The sequence below is a fragment of the Sorex araneus genome, chromosome 8 (genome assembly GCF_027595985.1).
Source record: "Sorex araneus isolate mSorAra2 chromosome 8, mSorAra2.pri, whole genome shotgun sequence".
NCBI classification, from domain to species: domain Eukaryota; kingdom Metazoa; phylum Chordata; class Mammalia; order Eulipotyphla; family Soricidae; genus Sorex; species Sorex araneus.
In genome coordinates this window covers 26,510,030-26,532,889 of record NC_073309.1, presented here as the reverse complement: position 1 = coordinate 26,532,889, position 22,860 = coordinate 26,510,030, and the positions used below count along the sequence as shown (strand labels likewise).

Sequence of the window (22,860 nt, the reverse complement as noted above, 5' to 3'; positions counted from 1 at the left end):
TTAAAAGCTAATAAGCAAGTGCTTCTTTATAAACTAAGGACCAGGAATGTAGTTAATTGTAGAGCATTTTCCTTGCATATGTGAGGCCTTGGGTTTGATCCCTGGCACTGGAAAATAAAGAGAAAAAAAGAAATTTCTGTAGCCAGTTGTAATGTAGAAAAAAAAAATTAAGTACATGTACATGTAAAAGTTAATATAGATTAATACAGTTCTTCCAAAGTAAAAATAGATTGATACCAAAGGACTTAGCATTTAGAAGTGAGATTGGGTAATGGGGGAGGTCCTCAACTCTCTCTCTATTCCTAAGTTGTCTTAATTTTTTTTTTTTAATACTGGTCACTCCAGGCAGTACTTGGGCCCACTGGGAGCCTGGTGGTGGTAGGTGGGGAGGAGGCATGTAAGATAGCTCTTCCTGAGTTATCTTCCTGGCCCTAGTTTGAATTTTTTTAATAAAACTTCTATATTTATAAAAACAGAATATAGTGGAGCTGGAAAGATAGTATAGTGGGTAGGGTGCTTGCGTTGCATGCGACTGACCTGGGTTTGATCTCCAGCACCCCAGATGGCCCCCTGAGTATTGCCAGGAGTGATTCCTAAGCTCAATACCAGGTATAAACCCTGAGCACCTCCATTTTTGACCCAAAACACATAACAAAATTGCAGAAAAGTATCTTTGCAATACATTTTTTTTTCTTAATTTCATCAGTGAGTATATGTATTTGAGTAACTTCTTAAAGAACTCTTGTTCAGCAGAAGCTAGAGCCACAGAACAGCGCTTAGGATACTTGCCTTGCACAAGGCTGGCCCAGGTTCGGTCCCTGGAACCCCATATGGTTCCAGAGCCCAGCCAGGAGTGATTTCTGATACTGGTTATGGGACTGGGAGTGGGAAATTGTATGTTTGGAACTTGATCATGAGTGACTTTGTAAATCATGATACTATGAACAACTTTGTAAATCACAGTACCTCAATTTAAAATAAAAGTTTATTTTAAAGAATTCTAGTAAGTATCTGAAGGTGTGTATGCATACCAAATGCCCCTTAGTTATACCAGCATTAAATCGATCCCACCTCTGAGCCTTTTCATTCCCCAGAAGTCTAGCCTAGTTTTTTGTTTTTTTTTTTTTTTTTTCTTTTTGGGTCATACTCGGCAGTGCACAGGGGTTACTCCTGGCTCTGCACTCAGGAATTACTCCTGGCGGTGCTCAGGGGACCATATGGGATGCTGGGAATCGAACCCGGGTCGACCACATGCAAGGCAGACGCTCTACCCACTGTGCTATTGCTCCAGCCCCATAGCCTAGTTATTAAAGTAGAACTTTGATGTTACATGCTTTTCCAGGATCGGGTGATGATCAACCGGTTGGACAGTATTTGTCAAACAGTTCTGAAAGGGAAGTGGCCTTCAGCTCGAAGAAATTACGATGCCAACACAGTGGCCTCTTTCTATACCACAAAACTGCTGGACAGTCCCGGAGCAGCCACAGACTACAGCGAGCCCAGTGTCCCCACTCCTCCAGGTGCCGGTGTTAAAGAAGAGCATGACCAGTCAGCACAGATGTCAAAGGTGAAGAAGCATGTACGAGAAAAGGAGTTTACAGTGAAAATCAAAGACGTATGTTTATTTTTATTGCCCTAGGGCCTGATTGCGATTGCGGTGTGCAGCATGCTTTTCCTGCAAATGGCTGCCTGCTCTTAACTCTCACTTCCTTCACATACTTGTTTTCTGGTATTTGGACTGTTTTCTTTTTGACATCCAGGTTATTAAACTTGAACAGTCTACTAGGAGGATCACCATTAACTGTTTCCCTACCTAGACCTGAAAATAGTCCTGCTGATCAAGACGCTTTCTTAAAACAATCTGACAATTTCTAGTTGTTTGGGTTCTTTTAAATAATAGATGAATGGTATGTCAGTACACCTTCGGTTGAAACATTCAGCATGCCAGTTACATTTTATTTTTCAGTATTACTTTTGAGCTAAACTGATTAGTCGGTGACTGAAGCGTAGATTAGATTGCATCCTCTCAGCTGTCGTGTGAATAGGAGATTTGTGTCTGGAGCTGAAAGTATCACATGTACTAGTAATATTTTTTTGAAATAAATACATAACTTTGTTTAGCTCAGGAAAGTAGAGGTAGGGCCTTTATTTTCCAAAGATTTAAGAAAGAAATTTCCGTAGTTCTTACCCCCGCAAAATGATGTTTTCTTCAGTTGATTTCTGAACAAGAAGAGAACATGAATGAAGTTTCAGGACATTTTACTTCTTTTTTCCCTAAGTAAAAATTTTCTCTAGCTATCCTGCAGCCAGACTCTCGTGTTTTAATCGTGTCTTTGTCAATAATGGTGTTCATTTCGCAGGAAGGTGGCCTGAAGCTGACCTTCCAGAAGCAAGGGCTTGCCCAGAAGCGGCCGCTGGACAGTGCCGACGGCGCTGCAGGCCAGCAGCAGTACCTCACGAGGCTCCGGGAACTGCAGAGCGCGTCGGAGGCCAGCCTCTCCACCTTCCCGAAGGCCATGCCAGTATCAGGTGAAGATGCGCAGAGCAGCTGCCTTAGAACAAAACATCCCCTGTCACTTTCACATCTTTTTCTTTTGTGATTAAAAATGCTTTTTTTCCCTCCCTGTACAGGATGGTAGGGATCTCTTTTAAGTCAGTGCAGTAATTAATACTTACATTTTGGGGGATTGGGTTTTATGTTTGTTTCGTTGTTGTTGTTGTTTTGGTTGTTTTTTGTTTCCTTGGGGTTGTGGGAGCATACCCAAATGATGCTCGGCGCTCGCTCCTGGCTCTGCACTCAGGACCCACTCCTGGCAGTACTCAGAGCACGTTGCTGGGGATTGAACTCGGGTCAGCAGCGTGAAAGGCAAGCAGCACCCTGCCTGCTGTACCATCTCTGGTCCCTGCAATAAAATTTTAAATCTAAGTATTTATCGGGGGCTAGAGAGTTAAAGTTGAATGGCCGGAATGCGTGCTTTGAATATGGGAACTCCAGGTTTGGTCCTCGGCAGTGTTGCCCTGGCAGTGTCACATAGGAACGATTGCGATCGTGAGCACCACTCTATATGTCCCCTGTGCCCCAAGCGCCCTCCCCTCCCTGCGTCCCGAGCGCCCTCTCCCCCCCAGATCATTGTTGGGATTTTTTTAATGTGTGTTTTAAAGAGTAGATAGTAACTTCATGTGTGGAGTTTGAATGCTAGGAAAATGTTTTGTCAGTTTAAACATTTAAAGTTCAAGCATTTCTTTTTTTTTTTCTTTTCCTCTCTTTCTCCAAAATTAAAGCACCCATTCCAAGATAGCAGAACTGAGTAGGACCAGAGTTGGTGCTGAACTCTTCCCTTTTGTTTCTTGTTTTATCTTGCTTGTTCTCTCGCCCCTCCCCCACCTTGGATTCTAGTATGCAATCAATCAGTAATGTTTATAAATATCTCACTATTAAGTTAAGATAGTTTTTCGATTGTTCTTTTAGGTTTTTATGTTTGTGGGGTTTTGGTTTTTCATTTTTTTTTTTTAATTAAGAAGTCAAGGAAGGGGCCAGAGAGATAGGCCAATAGGTAAGGCACTTGCCTTGAATGCAGCCAACCAATAAATTACAATTTAGTTATTTCCTAGAGTGAATTAAGGTACCTTTGCAGTTAAGATATGAAAACAGCCAGCAATCTTGATTTAGTTACACAGCCAGCCAAAGGGCAAAGGAAAATTAAGGGATCCATAGGACTTATTTTAAAAGTTCTCCTTAAAAGCTGGAGTCATAGTACAGCGGTCAGGGTGCTTGCCGTGCATGCAGCCAACTTGCATCATACCCTTGGCACACCTGGTACCCCAAGCAACACCAGTAGTGATCCCTGAATGCGGAGCCGGAAGTAAGCTCTGAGCACCTCTGGGTATGACCTGTCCTCCCCCACCAAAAACTGTTTTCCATAAAAGATGTGTTTCTGGGGGCTGGAGCGATAGCACAGCAGGTTGGGCGTTTGCCTTGCATGCGGCCAACCCGGGTTCTAATCCCAGCATCCCATATGATCCCCTGGGCACCACCGGGGTAATTCCTGTGTGCAGAGCCAGGAGTAACCCCTGTGCATCGCCAGGTGTGACCCAAAAACCAAAAAAAAAAAAAGTGTTTCTTACTATCAACTGCTATTTTAAAGAAGCATCAAGGGTGCCAGAGGTTACTGGGTTAGCCCTGTGCGAGGGCAAGCACCTTACCCGTTATACTATCTCCCCGGCCTAATATTTTCCTTGAGCAAGGGGGTTCACGATTACTTGCTCTTTGAAGACAGTAACTGAGTTTTACTCTTCTTTAAACCATCATACTATCTTATGTATAGTTATTTGATGAATATGTGTATGAAAATGTTAAAGGCATGGAACTGTTTCATACTTTTATCAATATTTTTATTGAGTGCATACTGAAATAAGGAATGAGAAAGTTTAATTTGGCAAGTAAATAGTGTAATCTTTTTTTTAAAAAAAGTAATGCCTAAAGGGTGCGTTTATTACAGGAATGGAGTCTAGAAAATTTTAAAAATTAGATATTAAAAAGAGGACCACAATTAAGACCAATGTTTCAAAGTTTTGAGAGTTAAAAAAAGATCCAAAAGTCAACCTAATTTAATATTTTGACACAAGAAGTAAAGGTCAATCAAGCTTTTTTTAGAAACAAAGTAGGGATTAATGGGTTCAAAGCAAGGAGACAAGTTTTTTTCTCACACCTGTGAGGAGAAAGTCATACTTCTTTCTCTACAGGGGGATGTAAGAGATGTCTGAATATTGGGGAATGACAGGGGGCAGAGTGGACAGGAACCCAGAGGGTGACATAGTAAGACCGAAAATCCAGCCTGGACACTTGCCTCATGTTGAACAGTCCTGGCAGCTCTGCTTTTTTGTGCCTGGCAGGTCTTGGGTGGTCACCATAGCTAAATGTGTGACTGTGACAGCCAGGTGGGGGTGTGTAACACGTGGTCCATTACGAAAGCAGTCAGACAAGGGAAGGGGGAAACAGGAGACAAGTCAAAGGTGGAAGAGGGGCGGGCCAGTAGCATAGCACTTGTGAGACCCTCAGCCTTCTCTGGGGACTCACACCCAGTCGAGAGAAGCCTGATGTGATGGATAGTCACCAGCTCCATCAGGGTAAACAAAAATCAGGAACCTGAGGGTTTTTTCCCTTGACTTGGAGTCTTAACTGCTCCCTTTTTATCTTGTGTTTCTTTTTCATAATTTCTCCTCAACATCTGTCCTTGTAATTTCAGTCATTTGCATTAATTATAGATTAAGCATTTATTTCTGAAAGAAAAAATAGAAGTACCTGCCTTGCATGCAGCTGACCCAGGCTTGATCTCTGGCACCATATAAGGGTCCACAGAGACCTTCCGGGTGTCACCCAGAAACAGCACCAAAGTGGAAGAGGCCTAGGTGACAGTTTTCCAAGATTTTAAATGAGAAGCAGCAGTGTTTCTGGATTGCTTGCAGTGTGGTATGCAAATAAGAACTGACACCGTGTGTGTGTGTGTGTGTGTGTGTGTGTGTGTGTGTGTGTGTGTGTGTAGAGAGAGAATATAATATATAATTTAAAAACTGTTATGCTTTTTTTTTTATTTGATTAGGTTCTTCCGTTCAATCAACCCTTGGTGCCAATGGAGTTATATTAGACAACCAGCCTATAGTCAAAAAACGACGGGGAAGGAGGAAGAATGTGGAAGGTGTTGACCTCCTCTTTTTTAACAGAAATAAACCGCCTAATCATGTAAGTAATGCAGTGCTTAGAAACTGCTGGTCCTGTGGCCAGAGAGATAGCCTAGGGACCAGTGGCACCTTCCTTGTATGCACGAAGACCCAAAGTTTGGTGCTTTTGAGCACCAAATGATCACAAGTCCCACCAGATGCGCAGTGGCTCCTCCCCCGTACTCCTGGGCCCAAGCTGCTCCTTATCTTCTTGGCTTGGCATTGAATCACCTGCCCCATCAGCTCAGTATTGCCAGGAATTAGCCCCTGGGCTTCTGAATACTGCTTGGGAGTCCTAGAAAAAATTGATTCACAGCTCTGGGGACTGGAAGATACCCCAAATGACTTTTGCACATGCTTTGCAAGTGGGAGGCTCAGGTTCAACCCTCAACACTACATGGTCCCCTGTGCACAGCTGGGTGTGGCAAAAAAAAAAAAAAAGGCAACGACTGATCCTCGGGTACAAAATTCAGTCCTAGTAAATGTACATTTTCTCTCTGTGAATGTTTGAATAGTAATAATAATTAGGAAATTTTAAGAATACTGCATGGTTTTAGATTATTACATCTTCACTGTATCACTGTCATCCCGCTGATCAACAATTTGCTCATATGGGCCCAGTAACGTCTTCATACATCCTAGCCCTGAGATTTTAGCAGCCTCTTTTCACTTGTCCTTCCCAACAGTGCCGTATTACATCTTAGTAGAATCTAATACTAGCCAAGATCCATGAAAAAAAATTATTTGATTTAACAGAATTTTTAACAGTTCATTGGATCAAAACATAAATAACAAAGTACGGGATTAAAAAAAATTGTTGGGGCTGGAGAGATAGCACAGCGGGTAGGGTGTTTGCCTTGCACGCGGCCAACCCGGGTTCAAATCCCAGCATCCCATATGGTCCCCTGAGCACCGCCAGGGGTAATTCCTGAGTGCAGAGCCAGGAGTAACCCCTGTGCATCGCCGGGTGTGACCCAAAAAAAAGCAAAAAAAAAAAAATTGTTGTTGTTTTTCTACAGGTTGCTTTAGGCTTAACCACCTCACAGATATCTGCAGGGATCAATCCAGCACTATCCTATACTCAGTCTCAAGGAATTCCTGATGCCGAAAGTCCCGTTCCAGTTATTAATCTTAAAGATGGCACAAGACTTGCAGGTGATGATGCACCGAAGAGAAAAGAATTGGAAAAATGGCTTAAGGAGCACCCAGGTTATGTGGAAGATTTAGGAGCTTTTATTCCCGTAAGTGATATCTTATAAATATTAGGATATTCACGGCTCATGAAACCTAGAGTGATGCAACATAAATTCTCATTCATATAAGCTAAATATCTGTTCTGCCCAAGATCTAGAAAAGTTAGCAGGAAAAAAAAATCATTGCAGTGTTTCACAGGATACAGGAGTCATATTTCATTTTCTCATTCTTCATTCAGTAAATTTTAACAATAAAACTCTCCTTCAGTATACAGAGTGTTAGAACCACTGAAGGTTGTAAAGATATAACACTTTAATTCCTTTCCTCATTTCTACTCCTTTACAATAGCTGTAATAATCATAGAAAAACACTGATAGACTTTGCTATTTTACAAAGAAACTGAAACACTGATTTTTGTTTTTTTTGTAGTTAAATAATCTAAGGCCACGTTGTTTAAATTCTATGTGTGGGGTGTGGGATATTGGGGACATACCAGGTGGTGCTCTGTGCTCACTCTTTTTTTTTTTTAAGGACTCTTGTCTTTTTTTGCATTTTGGGTCACACCCGGCGATGCACAGGGGTCACTCCTGGCTCTGCACTGAGGAATTACCCCTGGTGGTGCTTAGGGGACCATATGGGATGCTAGTAATCGAACCCGGATCATCCAAGTACAAGGCAAACGCCCTACCCGCTTTGCTATTACTCCAGCCCCCTGTGCTCACTCTTGACTCTGCTCAGAGGTCAATCCTCAGTGTGCCAGAAATCAGACCTATTCTGGCCACATGCAAAGCAAGCTCCTTAACTCCTGTGTTATCCCTCTGGCTCCTAAAGTCTTAAATTCTTGTCCAATCTACTACTCTTAAGCTCTTCTTCATATTATAGAACTTCAATTTCTATGTCTTTTTAGATGTACAGTGAACTTTATTAGAAATGAGAATTAGGCTGGAGAGAAATTACAGCAGTTAAAACACTTAACACTCTGCCTCAGTTTCATCCCTCACATTGCGTATGGGCCCCCAAGCCCCTCCAGGAGGGAGCCCTGAACACAGAGCCAAGAGTAAGCGCTGAACACTGCCTGATGCGGCTCAAAACCCCACTCCCTCACCACAACCCCCAAAGGAGAATTACTACATTTCACTTACCTTCTCATCATGCTCTTAAATGTTTATTTCTTTTCTTTTGCTTTGGCTTTTTTTGGGGGTGGGGCAAGGGGCCAGGTTGTTTGTGGAGCAACAGGCAGCGGTGCTCAGAGATTGCTCCTGGAGATCTCGGGATCATATTGGGTTCCAGGAATCAAACCTGGGTCAGCCACATGCAAGGCAAGCCCCTTACCCACTTGACTGTCTCTCCAGTCCTCATTCATTGTTTCATGGGCATATAGCTTTTTTTACTCATAGAAGTCCATTATTTTGTTTTTAAATATTTTTCTATCCTTGACATATAAAATATTGTGTCAGTCTTCTTGATATTTCTGTGGACTTCATATTGTAAAAGAGTTATGGCATAACTGCTATGCCAGCATTTCTCAGCCTGCAGGCAAATGGCCTCATTAGCCCCCAGGATATTCCAAAGGGGTCACAGGTAAAAATTATTTAAATGGGAGATCATGGCATGAAACTTAGAGGCCAAGCAGTAGGACAAGGGGGACACAGGTTGACAAAAAGATTAAAACAAGAGTGTGGTTGAAAAAAAAGGTAAAAGCACTCTGCTGTAGGGGCGGGTGAGATGGTACAGTGAGCAGGGCCTTACATACCAGACCGTTGGCTTCCAAGGCAGGTCCTCTAAGCCAATGTGTTATTTGTCCAGGCCCTCCCACCCCACCCCCGCTGCCTCTTTAAATTTTATTTAAATTCTTAGCCTCAACCCCAAGGGTTCAAACACTACTCTGAAAAGACATTTCCTCCTATGTTCATTGAAGCGCTTTTTACAATAGCCCAAATCTGGAAATACCCCAAGTGTCAAAGAGGAGATGACTGAATAAAGAAATAGTGTATATACACAATGCAATATAATCATACAATTTGCCACTATCAGGGATAGATTTAGAGAGTCTCATGCTGAGTGAATTAGTCAGAAGGAAAGGAACATACACAGAATGATCTCCTGTCTATGGGATATAAAGAAACATAGTGAGGAAATAGTGTTCTGTGACCAAAGGCAGCAGAACACAAGAACTGATCTCTAGAACTAAGCTTACCAAGGGCAGGGTGTATCGGGATGGACAGGATGGGACCCTGGGAGAGTAGAGGGAAGTGAGTATGCTGGAGGAGGGAGAAGTAGTAGAACATCATATACAGGAAACCCTGTCATTTGCAGAATTAAGAACCACCGTGCCTAAAATGGTTCAATTATATAAAATTAGTCCAAGCCTAATTTTCAAATGCAGAAATGAGCTAGTATATTCAGGCTTCTAGAACTTACACTTTTCCTGTGGTGGTAATGGTAATTTTGGTGGGTGGAGGCCCACACCTAACAGTTCTCAGAGCTTCCTCCTGATTCCTTGGCAGGGTCCCAGAATCCATGTGGGGTGCCAGGGATTAAGCCCAGGTCAGCCACATGCTAAGCAAGTGCTCTAACCAGTGTACTATCACTCCCGTAACACTCCAGCCTCAAAAGTAGTATTTTCTATCAAAATTAAATCTTCCTTTCTTCTGTAGTTGTCGGATTGGGTTATTAGTTTGAGCCCTTTATTTTTTTAACTGATGTAAACCTCTATTGATATGAATTTACTCTTTAGTACTGTTTCTGTTGTGTCTGATAGTTTATTTCATTATTTTCATTTGTTGAGCATAATCTTTTTGTTTCTTTTATTTCATCCTTAAGCCAGTGTTATTTAGCAGTCAGTAGGTTGATTGGTTTCAAATTAATAGAGTTTTCCCCAATCTTTTCTTATGCCTAATTCCATTCCTACTTTCCTGGCATTATGGTAGGTGAAGGCGCTTGTTATGGTTGCTATTTTTGTCACTGAATGGGTATTATATATATCTCTTAGATTGGATACTTAAATTGAACTCTATTGTACAGTTTTCTGAAGAATGTTCCATGTGCACTGGTAAAGAATGTATGGTCAGGGGCTGGATAGCACAGCAGGTAGGGTGTTTGCCTTGCATGCAGCCGACCCGGGTTCGATTCCCAGCATCCCATATGGTCCCCTGAGCACCGCCAGGAGTAATTCCTGAGTGCAGAGCCAGAAGTAACCCCTGTGCATCACCAGGTGTGATTCGAAAAGCAAAAAAAAAAATAAAAATAAAATAGTATGGTCAGATTATTGTGAATGGGGAACCCTGTATATGTTGGTCAATCCCAGTTCTTCCATGTCCTCATTTTGAAGGTCCTATTTCCATATTGTTAAGATACTGTGTTTTGTTGGTCATTCAGTGGTGAGAGTTCAGTCTCCCACTGCTGCTGTGTTTTCATCAGCGTGCTGTTTTAGGTTGTTAGCAGTAACTTATAGCTTTACTGCCCCGTCATATATGTGCCTCCTGCATATATCCTATCATAAGAGTTACATCCACTTGCCCTATTGATCCCTTAACCTTTAAATAATGTTCATCCTGTCTTATTGCTTTCTTTAGCTTGAATGCTATTTGTTTTGATACAAGTGTAGCTGTCCCTGCTTTTATTTGCTTATATTATGCCTCCCAGTGTGGGTGGCAGCCCTGGAACAGCCCGGCCTGGAGCAGTCAAGCCTGGGAGCATGCAGAGCTGGAGCGGTCAGTTACCCCCGCTATGCCAAGGACCCCCAGCTGCAGGCCCTGTTGCCTTTCCCGAAGAATTCTCCTGCCAGGGATTTGGAGAGCATCTTGGAAACCGCTGGGGAGACTCAGAATCTCATCCAGCAGACTGAATTATTTTAGTACTCAGCAAATGGTGGATATATTCCCTAGTCTCTCCACGAATGTGTCATTGGGAGAGTCTTAGAGACAGGTGGATTGTGAGACTGGTGGCTGCATTATTTGGGTGTTGTCATTTAGACTTTGGGGTCTCTGCCTTGATATCCTGTCTATTTGTGGAGGGTGGTGATGGGAGGTTTGGGAACCTATGCTGCCGCCCAATATCTCTCTGCCATAGATAATCTGAGGAAATTCTCGCTCGGTCTCTATTCTAGACTCTCATCTCAGGAATAGGATAGAGGTTGGCTCGTGTTCTCACACTGTAAATTACCTCTGCCACTTTTGCTCTATTAAGACTCCTTTTTTTCCTCATTAATCTCATATTTTCAGAAAGACCCTTTCTTTTTCTCCTTTGTAATACCAACATCAGTGATCAGCCAGTTGGTTTAGAAGTTTAAGTACAAATAAAGAAAATCTACGTGTTTGCCTTTGAAAAAAGCTATCTGCCCTTAACATTCCAGATATAAAAAGAGTTCACTATGTTCAGCATTGTGGAATAAAGTGTGAAGAGGCAAGTGAGAATAGAATTGTAAGGCATACTCATAAAGCAGTGAGTAGTCTGACATGCCAGAATTATGTAGAGAGATGAACGGGATAACACTAACTATATTGAAAACGTAAATTGGCATCAGGCTGTGATGGGACTGGAGAGTTAGAGCTTTGATCTCTTAGATTGTTCTCATTGGTTCAGAATGGCTACGAACATCGTGCTAACAGTTGTAGAGGTATGCAGCATGATTTAGGGAAAGGAATTTTTACTGCCACTTGCCAGCTCTGTGACCTCAAGAAAGTTGACCCGCCGAGCCTTGTTTTATTTGTGAAACAGTATCTTATATGGCGAGTGAGGTAGCTCAGAGGTCAGGGGTGTGTGGATGCTGGACATAAAAGTTGATACCTCAGCACCACATGGTGTTCCCCTCCTGCGCCCCACAGGCTGTCGCCCTGGTGGTCCTGGGCATCCTTGTGTCCTGGCATTGAATGTCCAGCCTGCTTGGCTGAGTTCCACCAAGGTGTCTTGAGCACTGCCTGGGAGGACACCCCCATCCCTCCTCCCCAAAATATTAAGTAAAATAATTTAAAAGAATAACATCGTAAAGAGTATAGAAGGGCTATTAAATGAAAAGGAAAGAAGAACCATGAGCACAACTGTCACAGCTGTAGATTGTCTCACAACACAGATTATCTGATGTTTCGGGTGAAATTTATCAGGAAAAAAGAAGTGAAGAAATGTACATTGTAGAGAAACTACTCAAGCATTATGGGTAACACTTCAGGTAACGTTCTTGGGATACCGTTGTCTTTGATAGTATTTGAGGAAAGAACTGTGTCATGCTCATTTCATATCCTTTGGTAAAGCATTATTCCTTACTAGGGCGATAGTGGGAAATTATCACTCTGGGCAGGAACTGAGTGCTGAAAGGAGATAAAGGGATATACATGATAACCTTTCAGTACCTGTACTGCAAACCATAATGCTGAGAAGGAGGGAGAAGTGAGTGAAGGAAAGAGGGAGGAGAGAGGAGAGAGGCCAGGGGGAGGGCGTACTGTAGGGAAATTGGGGACATGGGTGGTGGGAAATGTGCACTGGTGAAGAAGCAAGTTGTAGGAGCATTGTATAACTGAAGCTCAATCATAAGCAACTTTGTAATTATCTATCTCATGATGATTCAATAAAATTTTTTTAAATAATAGTAAGGCAGGCCGGGGCTGGAGCGATAGCACAGCGGGTAGGGCGTTTGCTTTGCACGTGGCCGGCCCGGGTTCGATTCCCAGCATCCCATATGGTCCCCTGAGCACCGCCAGTAATAATTCCTGAGTGAAGAGCCAGGAGTAACCCCTGTGCATCACTGGGTGTGACCCAAAAAGCAAAATAATAATAATAATAAGGCAGGGAGAGATGGGGTGGGGGGAATTACTCCTTTACATGCTTGCCTTACACATAGCTGACCTGCGTCTGATTCCTGGCGCACAATATGCTCCCCAGAACCCACCAAGATCTCTGAATACAGAACCAGGAGTAAGCCCTGAGCACAGCCAAATATAGCCACACACCCTCCTTCCACCCCATTCCCCACCCAAAAAATTTCTTGGGCCAGAGCAGTAGTACCAGGGTATATAGTACAAGTGGTCAGCCAAGCCTTGCCAGGGGTGATCCCGGCAGTAAGCTCTGAACATTCCCAAGAATGGCCTAAAAACCAAAATCTAAAAACTGCAATTGTTTTTATAGAATAATTTTGATCATTATGATCACACTATCACTGTATCATTGTCATCCCATTGTTGATTTACTCAAGCGGGCACCAGTAATGTCTCTATTACACTCAGCCCTGAGATTTTAGCACCCTTTCCTTACTGTCTTTCCCAAAGATTGGAGTCTCTTTCAGGGTCAGGGGAATGATGGTTATGATGGTCTTAAGTAATGGTTTTAATATATTAGTTGTTGAAGAAAAGAAGATCTTGTAATATTTACTAAAGTTATGTATTTTTTATTTAAATGTTTTGCATCTAAATATTTAAAATGTAACTAGAGTGTACAATTTTCAATAGTCTTGTCTCCATATAATACATATTTTATATATTAAAGATAAAAGACTATAGTATTTACAAAATAAAGATAGTAGTAATATTATATTTTTTATTATCATAGGATTAAATTGCTTGGAGCAACTCATTCGTACTATTTGTACTGATAAAGATTTTAAAGCTATTTCTTTGTCTATATATTTCAGAGAGTGCAGCTCCACGAAGGGAGACCCAAACAGAAAAGACACCGTTGCAGAAACCCCAATAAACTAGATGTCAACAGTCTCACAGGAGAAGAACGTGTCCAGCTGATCAATAGAAGAAATGCCAGAAAGGTATTTATATACACATTAATCTCTTTATATATGTGTGTTTAAATATTTATTTATTTGTATATGTTTTATATTTTTTAAGTGTATTTATATGTATGTTAGTCTTGAACATCTTTAGATCTTAACTTAATCTTTAGATCTCCAAAGAGGTCTTCATTCAGTAATTGTAAAGATCTTGATTTATTTTTTTCCCTTGTCCCTTACTATTTTTTTCTTTTAATTGTGAAAGACACTCCTTGTGGTGCTGGGAGGGCGGGAGCCCGGCAGGGGCACGAGGCATGTGGTACCAGGGCCTCCAGGAGTCGCCAGAAGTCTCCGTTTTCTGTTGTGAGCCCAGGGATCACGCAGCCGCAGCGTCCCTGGGGTCCCTCGCAGCATTTGGGGCTGTGCTAGAAATGAACCTGAGGCCTCGAGTGTCATGTTCTGTGAAAATGAAAATATTGCATAAGTTTATAAGAGACATAAAAAGTCTTCAGAACTGGTCCCTGTTGTGCTCATCTTCTTGCTTTAATGAGTGGTGGATGGTAAGTCAGGTTTTTCTAACTACTGCTCTGCACATTTTCCCAAGTCATTTTTATCATGATCTGGATTAGATATTTAGCCATTCTTGCTTCTCCGAGTAAACCAGAGAACACTCATTCATGTAAGTTTATAGCTTTGTTGTCTTTGATTTTCTATGAATTTGATTTGGGTTTTATGGTATTAGAGCTAGAACCCAAGGCCTCCCATGGGTGCAAGGCATGAAATATACCACTAAGCCATATTCCTAGCCGCTGGCTTTTTTGTTTGCGGGTTTTGGTTGTTTTTGGAGTTTTTTTTTTTTTATTATTAATTAGTGAGTCACCATGAGGGTACAGTAACAGATTTACACATTTTCATACTTGTGTTTCCCTCATACAATGTTCGAGCACTCCTTCCTCTACCAGTGTCCATTCTCCACCACCAGTGAACCCAGTATCCCTCCCACCTCCCAGTCCCATCCCCCCCACCCCCACCCTCCCTGCCTCTGTGGCAGGGTATTCCCTTTTGTTCTCTCTCTCTCCTTTTGGGTGTTGTGGTCCGCAGTAGGGGTATTGAGTGGCCATCGTGTTCAATCTATAGTCGACTTTCAGCATGCATCTCCCCTTCCGAGTGAGTCCTCCAACCAGAGCTTAGTTTATGTTCCCTTCTCTATCTGAGCTGCCTTTTCCCCCAGCATGTGAGGCCAGCTTCCAAGCCATGGAGCCAACCTCCTGGTACTTATTTCTACTATTCTTGGGTGTTAGTCTCCTACTCTGTTATTTTATATTCCACAGATGAGTGCAATCTTTCTATGTCTGTCTCTCTCTTTCTGACTCATTTTGCTTAGCTTGATACTTTCCATGTTGATCCACTTACATGCAAAATTCATGACTTCATCTTTTCTAATAGCTGCATAGTATTCCATTGTGTAGATGTACCAAAGTTTCTTTAACCAGTCATCTGTTCTCGGGCACTCGGGTTTTTTCCAAATTCTGGCTATTGTAAACAGTGCTTCGATGAACATATAAGTGCAAATGTCATTTCGACTATACTTTTTTGCTTCTCCGGGATATATTCCCAGAAGTGGTATTGCTGGGTCGAATGGGAGCTCAATTTCTAATTTTTTGAAAAGCGTCCATATTGTTTTCCAGAAGGGCTGAACCAGTCGACATTCCCACCAACAGTGTAGAAGGGTTCCTCCCCACATCTCCCCACATCCTCTCCAACAGCGGTTGCTTTTGTTCTTTTGGATGTGTGCCATTCTCTGTGGTGTGAGATGGTATCTCATAGTTGTTTTGATGGGTTTGTTTTTCTTTGTGGGTTCTTTTGGTTTGTTTTGTTTGTTTTGGTTTTGGGGTCACACATAGTGGTGCTCGGAAGTCACTCCCAGCAGTGCTCAGGGTCTGTAGGGGTACTTGGTATCAACCTCCAGGCTCCTGAACACAAAACTCAGCCCACACAAAGAAAAAAAGAAGAGAGAATCTCTCAGAGGGGCAGATTACTTACTGAGTTCCTTTACTTACAAGTAAACTCAGGTAAATTATGTTTTCTAATTCTATTTACTTTGTTAAATGGCCTCACTGCTGGTATAAAAATACACAAAAGCATTTGGATTTCTTAGAAGAAATAATTGAATTTGGAAGAGACCATTTATCCTGTTGCTTGTTGCTGCTGTTGTGGAATCATCACTGATGACATTCGTGGCAGCCAGGACCATACCCAGTGACACCTGGCCGTCAGGGCCACGCCAAGCCGTGCCATAGGAATATTTAGAGTAGGCAGTGGACTTTGACATGTTAGTTTAAAAGCTGGTCCTGACATTCACTTTGCACTTTATAAAACTTCTCTGCTCTTAGTCCTTTATTTGTGAGATAAAAGTAAGACTTCCTGGGGGCCGGAGCAGTAGTACAGCAGTAGGGCATTTGCCTTACATGCAGTTGACCCAGGTTTGATCCCAGTCACCCCATATGGTCCATGAAGCCCACCAGGAGTAATCCTTGAGCACAGAGCCCAGAGTAATCTCTGAGCATTGCCAGGTGTGGTCAAAAATATGTATGTGAAAGAAAAAAAGTAATACTGCCTCAAAAGAATACAATGAGAATTAAAATAAATTATATATTTAAAGTCCTTGGGGAAGGATAGTACAGTGGATGGGTCGTTTGCTTTGCACACTTTTGACCCAGGTTCTATCCCTGGCACCCCATATGGTCCCCTAAGCACCACCCGAAGTGATCCTTGAGCCCAGAGTCAGGAGTAAGCCCTGAGTACTGCCAGGTGTGGACCCAAAAAAACAAAAACAAAACTAATAACTTATCGGTAGAGTCCTTAACATAATACTTGGGAAATAATAACAAGAACTACTTGTACTGCGTCATTTTATCATAAAACCCTATGAAGAAAGTATTGCTGTTGCCCATTTTTTACAAATCAGAAAACTGGGGTTCAGAAATCTTCCGTTCAGGTTAACATAACTCAAGTGTGAACTAGGCTATATTTCCTGTTAAACCTAGTAAATGCATAGTAAATAGTAATTATTTCTAGTTACTCTATAAAACATTTAAACTTTACTTTGCCACATGTTTATGTTATATATTAATATTCCCGATGGATTCTGATAATTCTGTTCAGCATAAAGGAGACTGTCAACAAGAGGTCAGACAATACATGCTTTAAGGAAAGAAACTACAGCACAGAATAAAAAATTTTAAATGTGTTCGTGTTTCATAGTTTTCAGATACCTAACCATCTGTTTTTCATTTATAGGTTGGAGGTGCATTTGCTCCCCCTTTGAAAGATCTATGTAGATTCCTGAAAGAAAATTCAGAATATGGAGTGGCTCCTGAGTGGGGCGATGTTGTTAAGCAATCTGTGAGTATTCATAAGTGCCAACCCAGACATCACTGGGAAATTAAGTGCTTTTAATTAACTCTTAAACTTTTAGTTACCAAAAAAAAAAAAAGGATAAGGTCAGGAAGATAAAGGGCATGAGCACGTGCTCTGCCGGAGGGAGCCTGGGTTTGATCCTCGCCATCCCACCAGCTCCTAAGCACTGTGCTAGTCAGTAGCCCCTCACTGTGCCAGGGATGGTCCAAAAAAACAAAACAACAAGGCCAGGGACAAGGCTCAGTGGGAAAGTGTACTTCTGCTTAACAATTGTCCATAACAAACTGTACTCCTTTTTTATCACACTGCGAAAAAAAAAAAAAACACTCCATGAATTTGTGATGCTCTCAGCCCATGTTTTCTCCTTTGCATGGTACATATTTTGCAGAAATTTATTGAGTTAGGCTACACAATTAGGACTGGAGCGATAGCACAGAGGGTAGGGCATTTGCCTTGCACGCAGCTGACCTGAGTTCGATTCCTCCGTCCCTCTTGGAGAGCCCGGCAAGCTATCGAGTGTATCCCACCCACACGGCAGAGCCTGGCAAGCTGCCTGTGACATATTCAATATACCAAAAACAGTAACAACAAGTCTCACAATGGAGATGTTACTGGTGCCCGCTCAAGCAAATCGATGAACAACGGAACGACAGGGCTATGGTGCTATATTTTCTTTGCTCCCACGTTTTCTTCTAGTACTTTTTTTGTTTGTTTGCCCATTTGTTTTTTATGGTGCTGGCAATTAAACCCAGATCCCCACAGCCACACCCCAAGCATACCCTAACAGATTTTTTGAAGAGAATAAGATGATCATTGTGAAACAGAATTTTAAAAGTAGTCCCATGAGAATCCTTCAGGCTTACCTTACCAATTGATGTTCCCATAGACCACCATGCACGTGACTGTCCAGCCCCTGCAGTGTGGTTATCTGAATGAAGATGTATTGTTCAGTAAATACACACTTGTGTAAAAAACAAACAATCAAAACCGGTTTTGCAGTTTAGCAGATGGGGGGGTCTCAACAGGTGCGCAGTGCTAGGGAGACTGCACATGCCAGGATTGAACCCAGGGCTCCGAATAAGCCAGGCATACGCATCATGAGCTGTTTGACCTTCTCTCTGGCCCCGGTTTGGGGTTTTGAAGACTCCGTTTGGCGGGGGGGAGGGGAATGAGTGTAAAATATCTCACTAATTTTATATCAGTGACAATATTTTGGTTGTGTTATGTTCATAAACTATACTAATAATGGTATTGTTAACTGGGTTTGTTGTTGTTTTGGTTTTGGGGGCACATATGGCTTGTACAGAAAAATAGCAAACACCCTCCCTGCTGGACAGTCGGTCCACCCCAATATGAAAATGTGTTATCTCTTTCACAGTTGACTGCATCCATGCAGGATAGAATTTTCCATAATAGTAATTATAAATAATTACTCGTTTTTAACAGAATATTTGTATAACAAAGTCCTACCTACTGATAGGATTTTAATAATATGACTGTTAGTAACAAATACATTTCCCCCCCGCCCCCAGGGATTTCTTCCAGAAAGTATGTTCGAACGCATTCTCACTGGTCCTGTTGTAAGAGAGGAGGTAAGCAGGCGAGGGAGACGGCCTAAGAGCGGAATTGCAAAGGCGGCGGCAGCGGCGGCGGCTGCAACAGCCTCTAGCGTTTCCAGCAGTCCTTTGCTGGCCAATGGCTTACTTCCAGGTGTGGATCTCCCAACTCTCCAGGCCTTACAGCAAAACCTACAGAACTTGCAGTCGCTGCAAGTGACCGCGGGGCTGATGGGAATGCCTGCCAGCCTTTCTTCCGGAGGAGAAGCTAAAAACATTGCTGCAATGTTCCCCATGCTGCTGTCAGGAATGGCCGGACTACCAAATCTGCTGGGCATGGGCGGACTCTTGACAAAGCCTGCAGAGTCTGGAACGGAAGACAAAAAGGGAAATGACTCTAAGGAGCTGGAGGGCAAAAAAGAAAGGACAGAGAGCCAAAATGCAGAGAACGGGGGAGAAAACTCTGTGTCAAGTTCTCCTGCGACATCCTCTACTGCTGCATTAAACACAGCTGCGGCTGCCAACCCCTTAGCTCTTAACCCGCTGTTACTATCCAATATACTTTATCCAGGGATGCTTCTCACTCCAGGCCTTAATCTTCATATTCCAACTTTGTCCCAGTCCAATACTTTTGATGTACAGAAAAACAAAAACGATGAGATAGGCTCCTCCAAGTCTGTCGAAGTAAAAGAAGAAGATTCCAGAGTCAGAGATCAGGAAGACAAAAGGGGAACTGAACCAAGTCCTCTCAATGAAAACAGCACAGATGAGGGTTCAGAGAAAGCCGATGCTTCATCTGGGTCTGATAGTACATCATCATCATCTGAGGATTCAGATTCTAGTAATGAAGACTGAATCCCCGGCTGCACTTAAATTATGAACTGATTTTGGATTTTTTTTCCTTTAATTATTAATTGTAAATACCCAGTGTTGAGTGCATCAATAACTTACTGACCGAACATTTCAGTTATTTGTTTAGAAGTGCAAACTGCTTTCAGAGACGTTTTGCATGTAATATTTCTTAAGATTCATAAGTTTCTGAACTCGTATGTACTATCAAATACATAAAGGTGTAAAATTACAACAAAAGGCATTATAATTTTGTTGGGGGTTAATTTTATGAAAATTATGCTCAATAAGAGTTGTATATTTAATATATTTGCAGTGAACACAGAATACTTTATGCATATTACTGATTTAATTTGAATATAGTTTTACAGCCTCCTTGACACCTATAATTTACAGATCAAAACTCAGCAATAATTTGGGCAGCTAATGAATGTCATGAAAGCTGTAGAATCTACGTCACCATCCATTGCTTTAATTACATGAAAATGCTCTAGTGTTGTGATGCACTGCTGATGTTTCCAATTCAGGTACAAGTGTGTTTTAAAGAAGAAATAAGTTTCCCAATCAGCCAATTTGGCTACCTGTTACCTCAGCTGAGTTAGTTTAGGAAGTTTACATTCATTTCTAATTCTATACTTGTTTTCAGGGGTTTTTTAAACACATCCTATCTATCATGTTAATCTGGCAAGAAATAATGACTTGCTTTTTGCTGAGCCTAACTCTGATCGCAGTAAAATCAAGTCATAAAATAATCCTGTGTCATGTAACTTTGGCACCCTCTAGACATACTTAGTTTTAACTTTTAAAAGTTTGGCCTCCTACTAGAAATAATTATGTCTCCGATGAGTAATGTCTGTTTCCAGGGTTCAGAAAAGGCAAACTCATGAAATGCCACTGTAAAAGAACTTTACACACAGCATACTTCATGTAAAAGAAAGTGTTTGTTCGCTTTATTTGTGTAGGTTTCTATTTGTGTTGTATGTCCTGGAAATCGATCCAAAATTAACAGAATAGTGATTAAACAATATGCAGAGAGTCTAAATTCATTTTCAGTTGCTAGATATAAGCAGACTACGTGTTGCCCGGAATCAGTGTTGGGTAGTCAGTATATATTAAACATGCTGAGTCACCCATTTTGAAAATGCACTTTGAATAATCAAAAGTACACACGTTATACATGTAAACAGCAAAAATGAAGTCCAGAGCTTCTGATCAATTTCTTAGAACCCTTTACCGTGTAAAATTTGTTTGATATTTGATTTGTGATATGATTTCTCCTGCTAAAGCTGCTATTATTCTGACAAGGTAGAGGTCCACGTTCATCTTCATATATATTTAAAACAGAACTGAATTTTATGTCAGATATCATCTACATCCAAAGGAGAGATAAGTTTTAACATTTCACTGGTACTTTAATAAGCCAGTGGTGAGTTAGTGAGGGGATCAACAGGGGAAAATAAACCCTACTTCTCTCCACAGGGGGAAAAATAACTTTCAGTATGTTTTGATAAAACTGTTACTTTGTCATGAATTAAGCAATTACATTGGATTTTCTAAGACCTTTACCAATAAATTATGTTTCTGTATGTAAAAATAACTAACTCCTTATTAGAGAGACAGTGTTATATGTATTTACAAAATTATGAAAGTTTCATTGGGATTGTATTGATTTTTGTAATTTCCCAAACTAGTACTTTGAATTGATAGTCCTTTATGCAATGTCTTAGCAATAGTCACTCTAATACCCATCCAGAAGTGGGTAGTAATTCTTCATCATGAAAATGATATATTTACTATTTAGTATCTTCCCTTTGCAGTATTGCACTTTTGTTTAACTAGAACACCTATGAAATAGCCAAAGTTTTTCAAACACAGTTAACTTAGTTTGCCAGTGAAGTATTTCAATACCATCTATATTTTCCTTCCCTCCCTCCGGTTCTACCCTCATGATCTTAATTCCTTTCCTTCCCCAAATTGAAAAAGAAAAAAGAAGAAGAAGAAGAAAAAGGGGAAAATATCCCTCGGTGTTGTCACTAAAATCTAATTTATATCAAATGTATGAGATAAAGTATTTTCCTAATTATGGTCAAATGAATTTGGTTAACATCTTAGTGATTCTCTTTCTATGTAATAAGGCAATTGCATTTTTCAAAGCATTAAGAATAATATTAACTTTAGACATTCTTTTGGGTTTCAAGACACTTCTATTTAGTATTGATTGAGGGAAAGTTGTCCAGGTATCAGCTATAAAAAACAAAATAAAACATGCAAATATGGTTGTGTAAAGTTAAGGGTTATGAGGAAAAAAAATCAGTAGAATTACATAATACTAAAGTTGCAGTTGAAAGGATATCCAAGTATGTGTTGGTAGTTACTAAAAGAATTATAGCTGTTATTGCCTTGTATTTATAGCCCTTGTTTCAGGTTTCATGATTCAAGTCTTAGTCCAATTTTCCTTTTGGACATTTGCAATATTTACCAGTTGTGTTTTGTGTAGTCTGAATTTGCTTTCTGTAGTTCAGCAAACGTCTTAAAAAGTCATTTGTAATTTATTAAATTACTTTCTATGATGTTCTATAGAGCAAATGGAAGTTTAATTATTTTTTATTAAACATATTCTTTGACTACCCATGATGTCAGCCTCTGTACATGATAATACTTTTGATTGAATTGTATATATTTTTTTCATCTTAGTTATAAATGGAGTAAGTTGTTCATCTTTAGAAGGAAAGTATACTTTGGAGGAATTTTTTCATAGGGCTCACATCCGGTGTGGAAAGGGTGGGGCCTCGGAGCTAGCTGTGCAGTGCCACGCATCTAACTCAGGCTCCCCTACATGCTGGTCATGAACGGTCTCCTCGGGCCCACGTTCACAACTTTGTTGTTTTTCTTTTTAATTTGGTTTCGGGCCATATCGGCCTGTGCTCAGGAATCACTCTGGGTGCTACCCACTGTACTGTCATCTCACTGGCCCCTGAAATAAAGTGGTAAGGCAGAAATTACAGTTCACAGTATCATGTATTTTTACATTCATAGTGTCACAGTGTATCACAGTAACACAGAAATTACAGTTTACAGTATCGTGTATCAGTCACATTTTTACCTCAGTTTTGGGGAGGGGGCTTTGGGCCACAACCCAGCAGTGCTCAGGGCTTAATCCTGGCCCTGCTCAGGGATCCTGTGAGCTCAGAGGACCATATGCTTGCCCACATCGAATTCGGGAACACTGTGTGCCAGGCAAGTGCTGTGCCCACTATATTATATCTCCGACCCCTCCAGTTTTTTACCTCTGCCTTAAAAAGCAAAATCCAAAATAACTCACATATACCTAACCTCTTCAGTCCATTTTGAGAACCTGTAATTATATTTCCCTTGCTCTTTATCTTTCCTAATCCTTTGCTAATGTTAATA

The 22,860-nt window shown here is 41.2% G+C and overlaps 1 protein-coding gene across 12 annotated transcripts in view; it reads left to right on the top strand.

Moving 5' to 3' along the window:
* CHD9 (chromodomain helicase DNA binding protein 9) overlaps window positions 1-22,083 on the top strand; it is a 230,944-nt gene extending 208,861 nt beyond the window's left edge. For 9 of the 12 annotated variants that reach the window (XM_055145071.1, XM_055145070.1, XM_055145074.1 and 6 more), the window contains 7 exons: window positions 1,343-1,615; window positions 2,361-2,529; window positions 5,601-5,740; window positions 6,738-6,959; window positions 13,535-13,663; window positions 16,925-17,029; window positions 18,577-22,083. In XM_055145071.1, coding sequence (XP_055001046.1) covers window positions 1,343-1,615; window positions 2,361-2,529; window positions 5,601-5,740; window positions 6,738-6,959; window positions 13,535-13,663; window positions 16,925-17,029; window positions 18,577-19,455 — 1,917 coding nt within the window. In that variant the 3' untranslated portion in view covers window positions 19,456-22,083. The remainder of the gene's footprint in view (window positions 1-1,342; window positions 1,616-2,360; window positions 2,530-5,600; window positions 5,741-6,737; window positions 6,960-13,534; window positions 13,664-16,924; window positions 17,030-18,576) is intronic. The other 3 variants (XM_055145078.1, XM_055145077.1, XM_055145080.1) reach the window with 1 other exon arrangement.
* The last annotated feature ends 777 nt before the right edge of the window (window positions 22,084-22,860 follow it).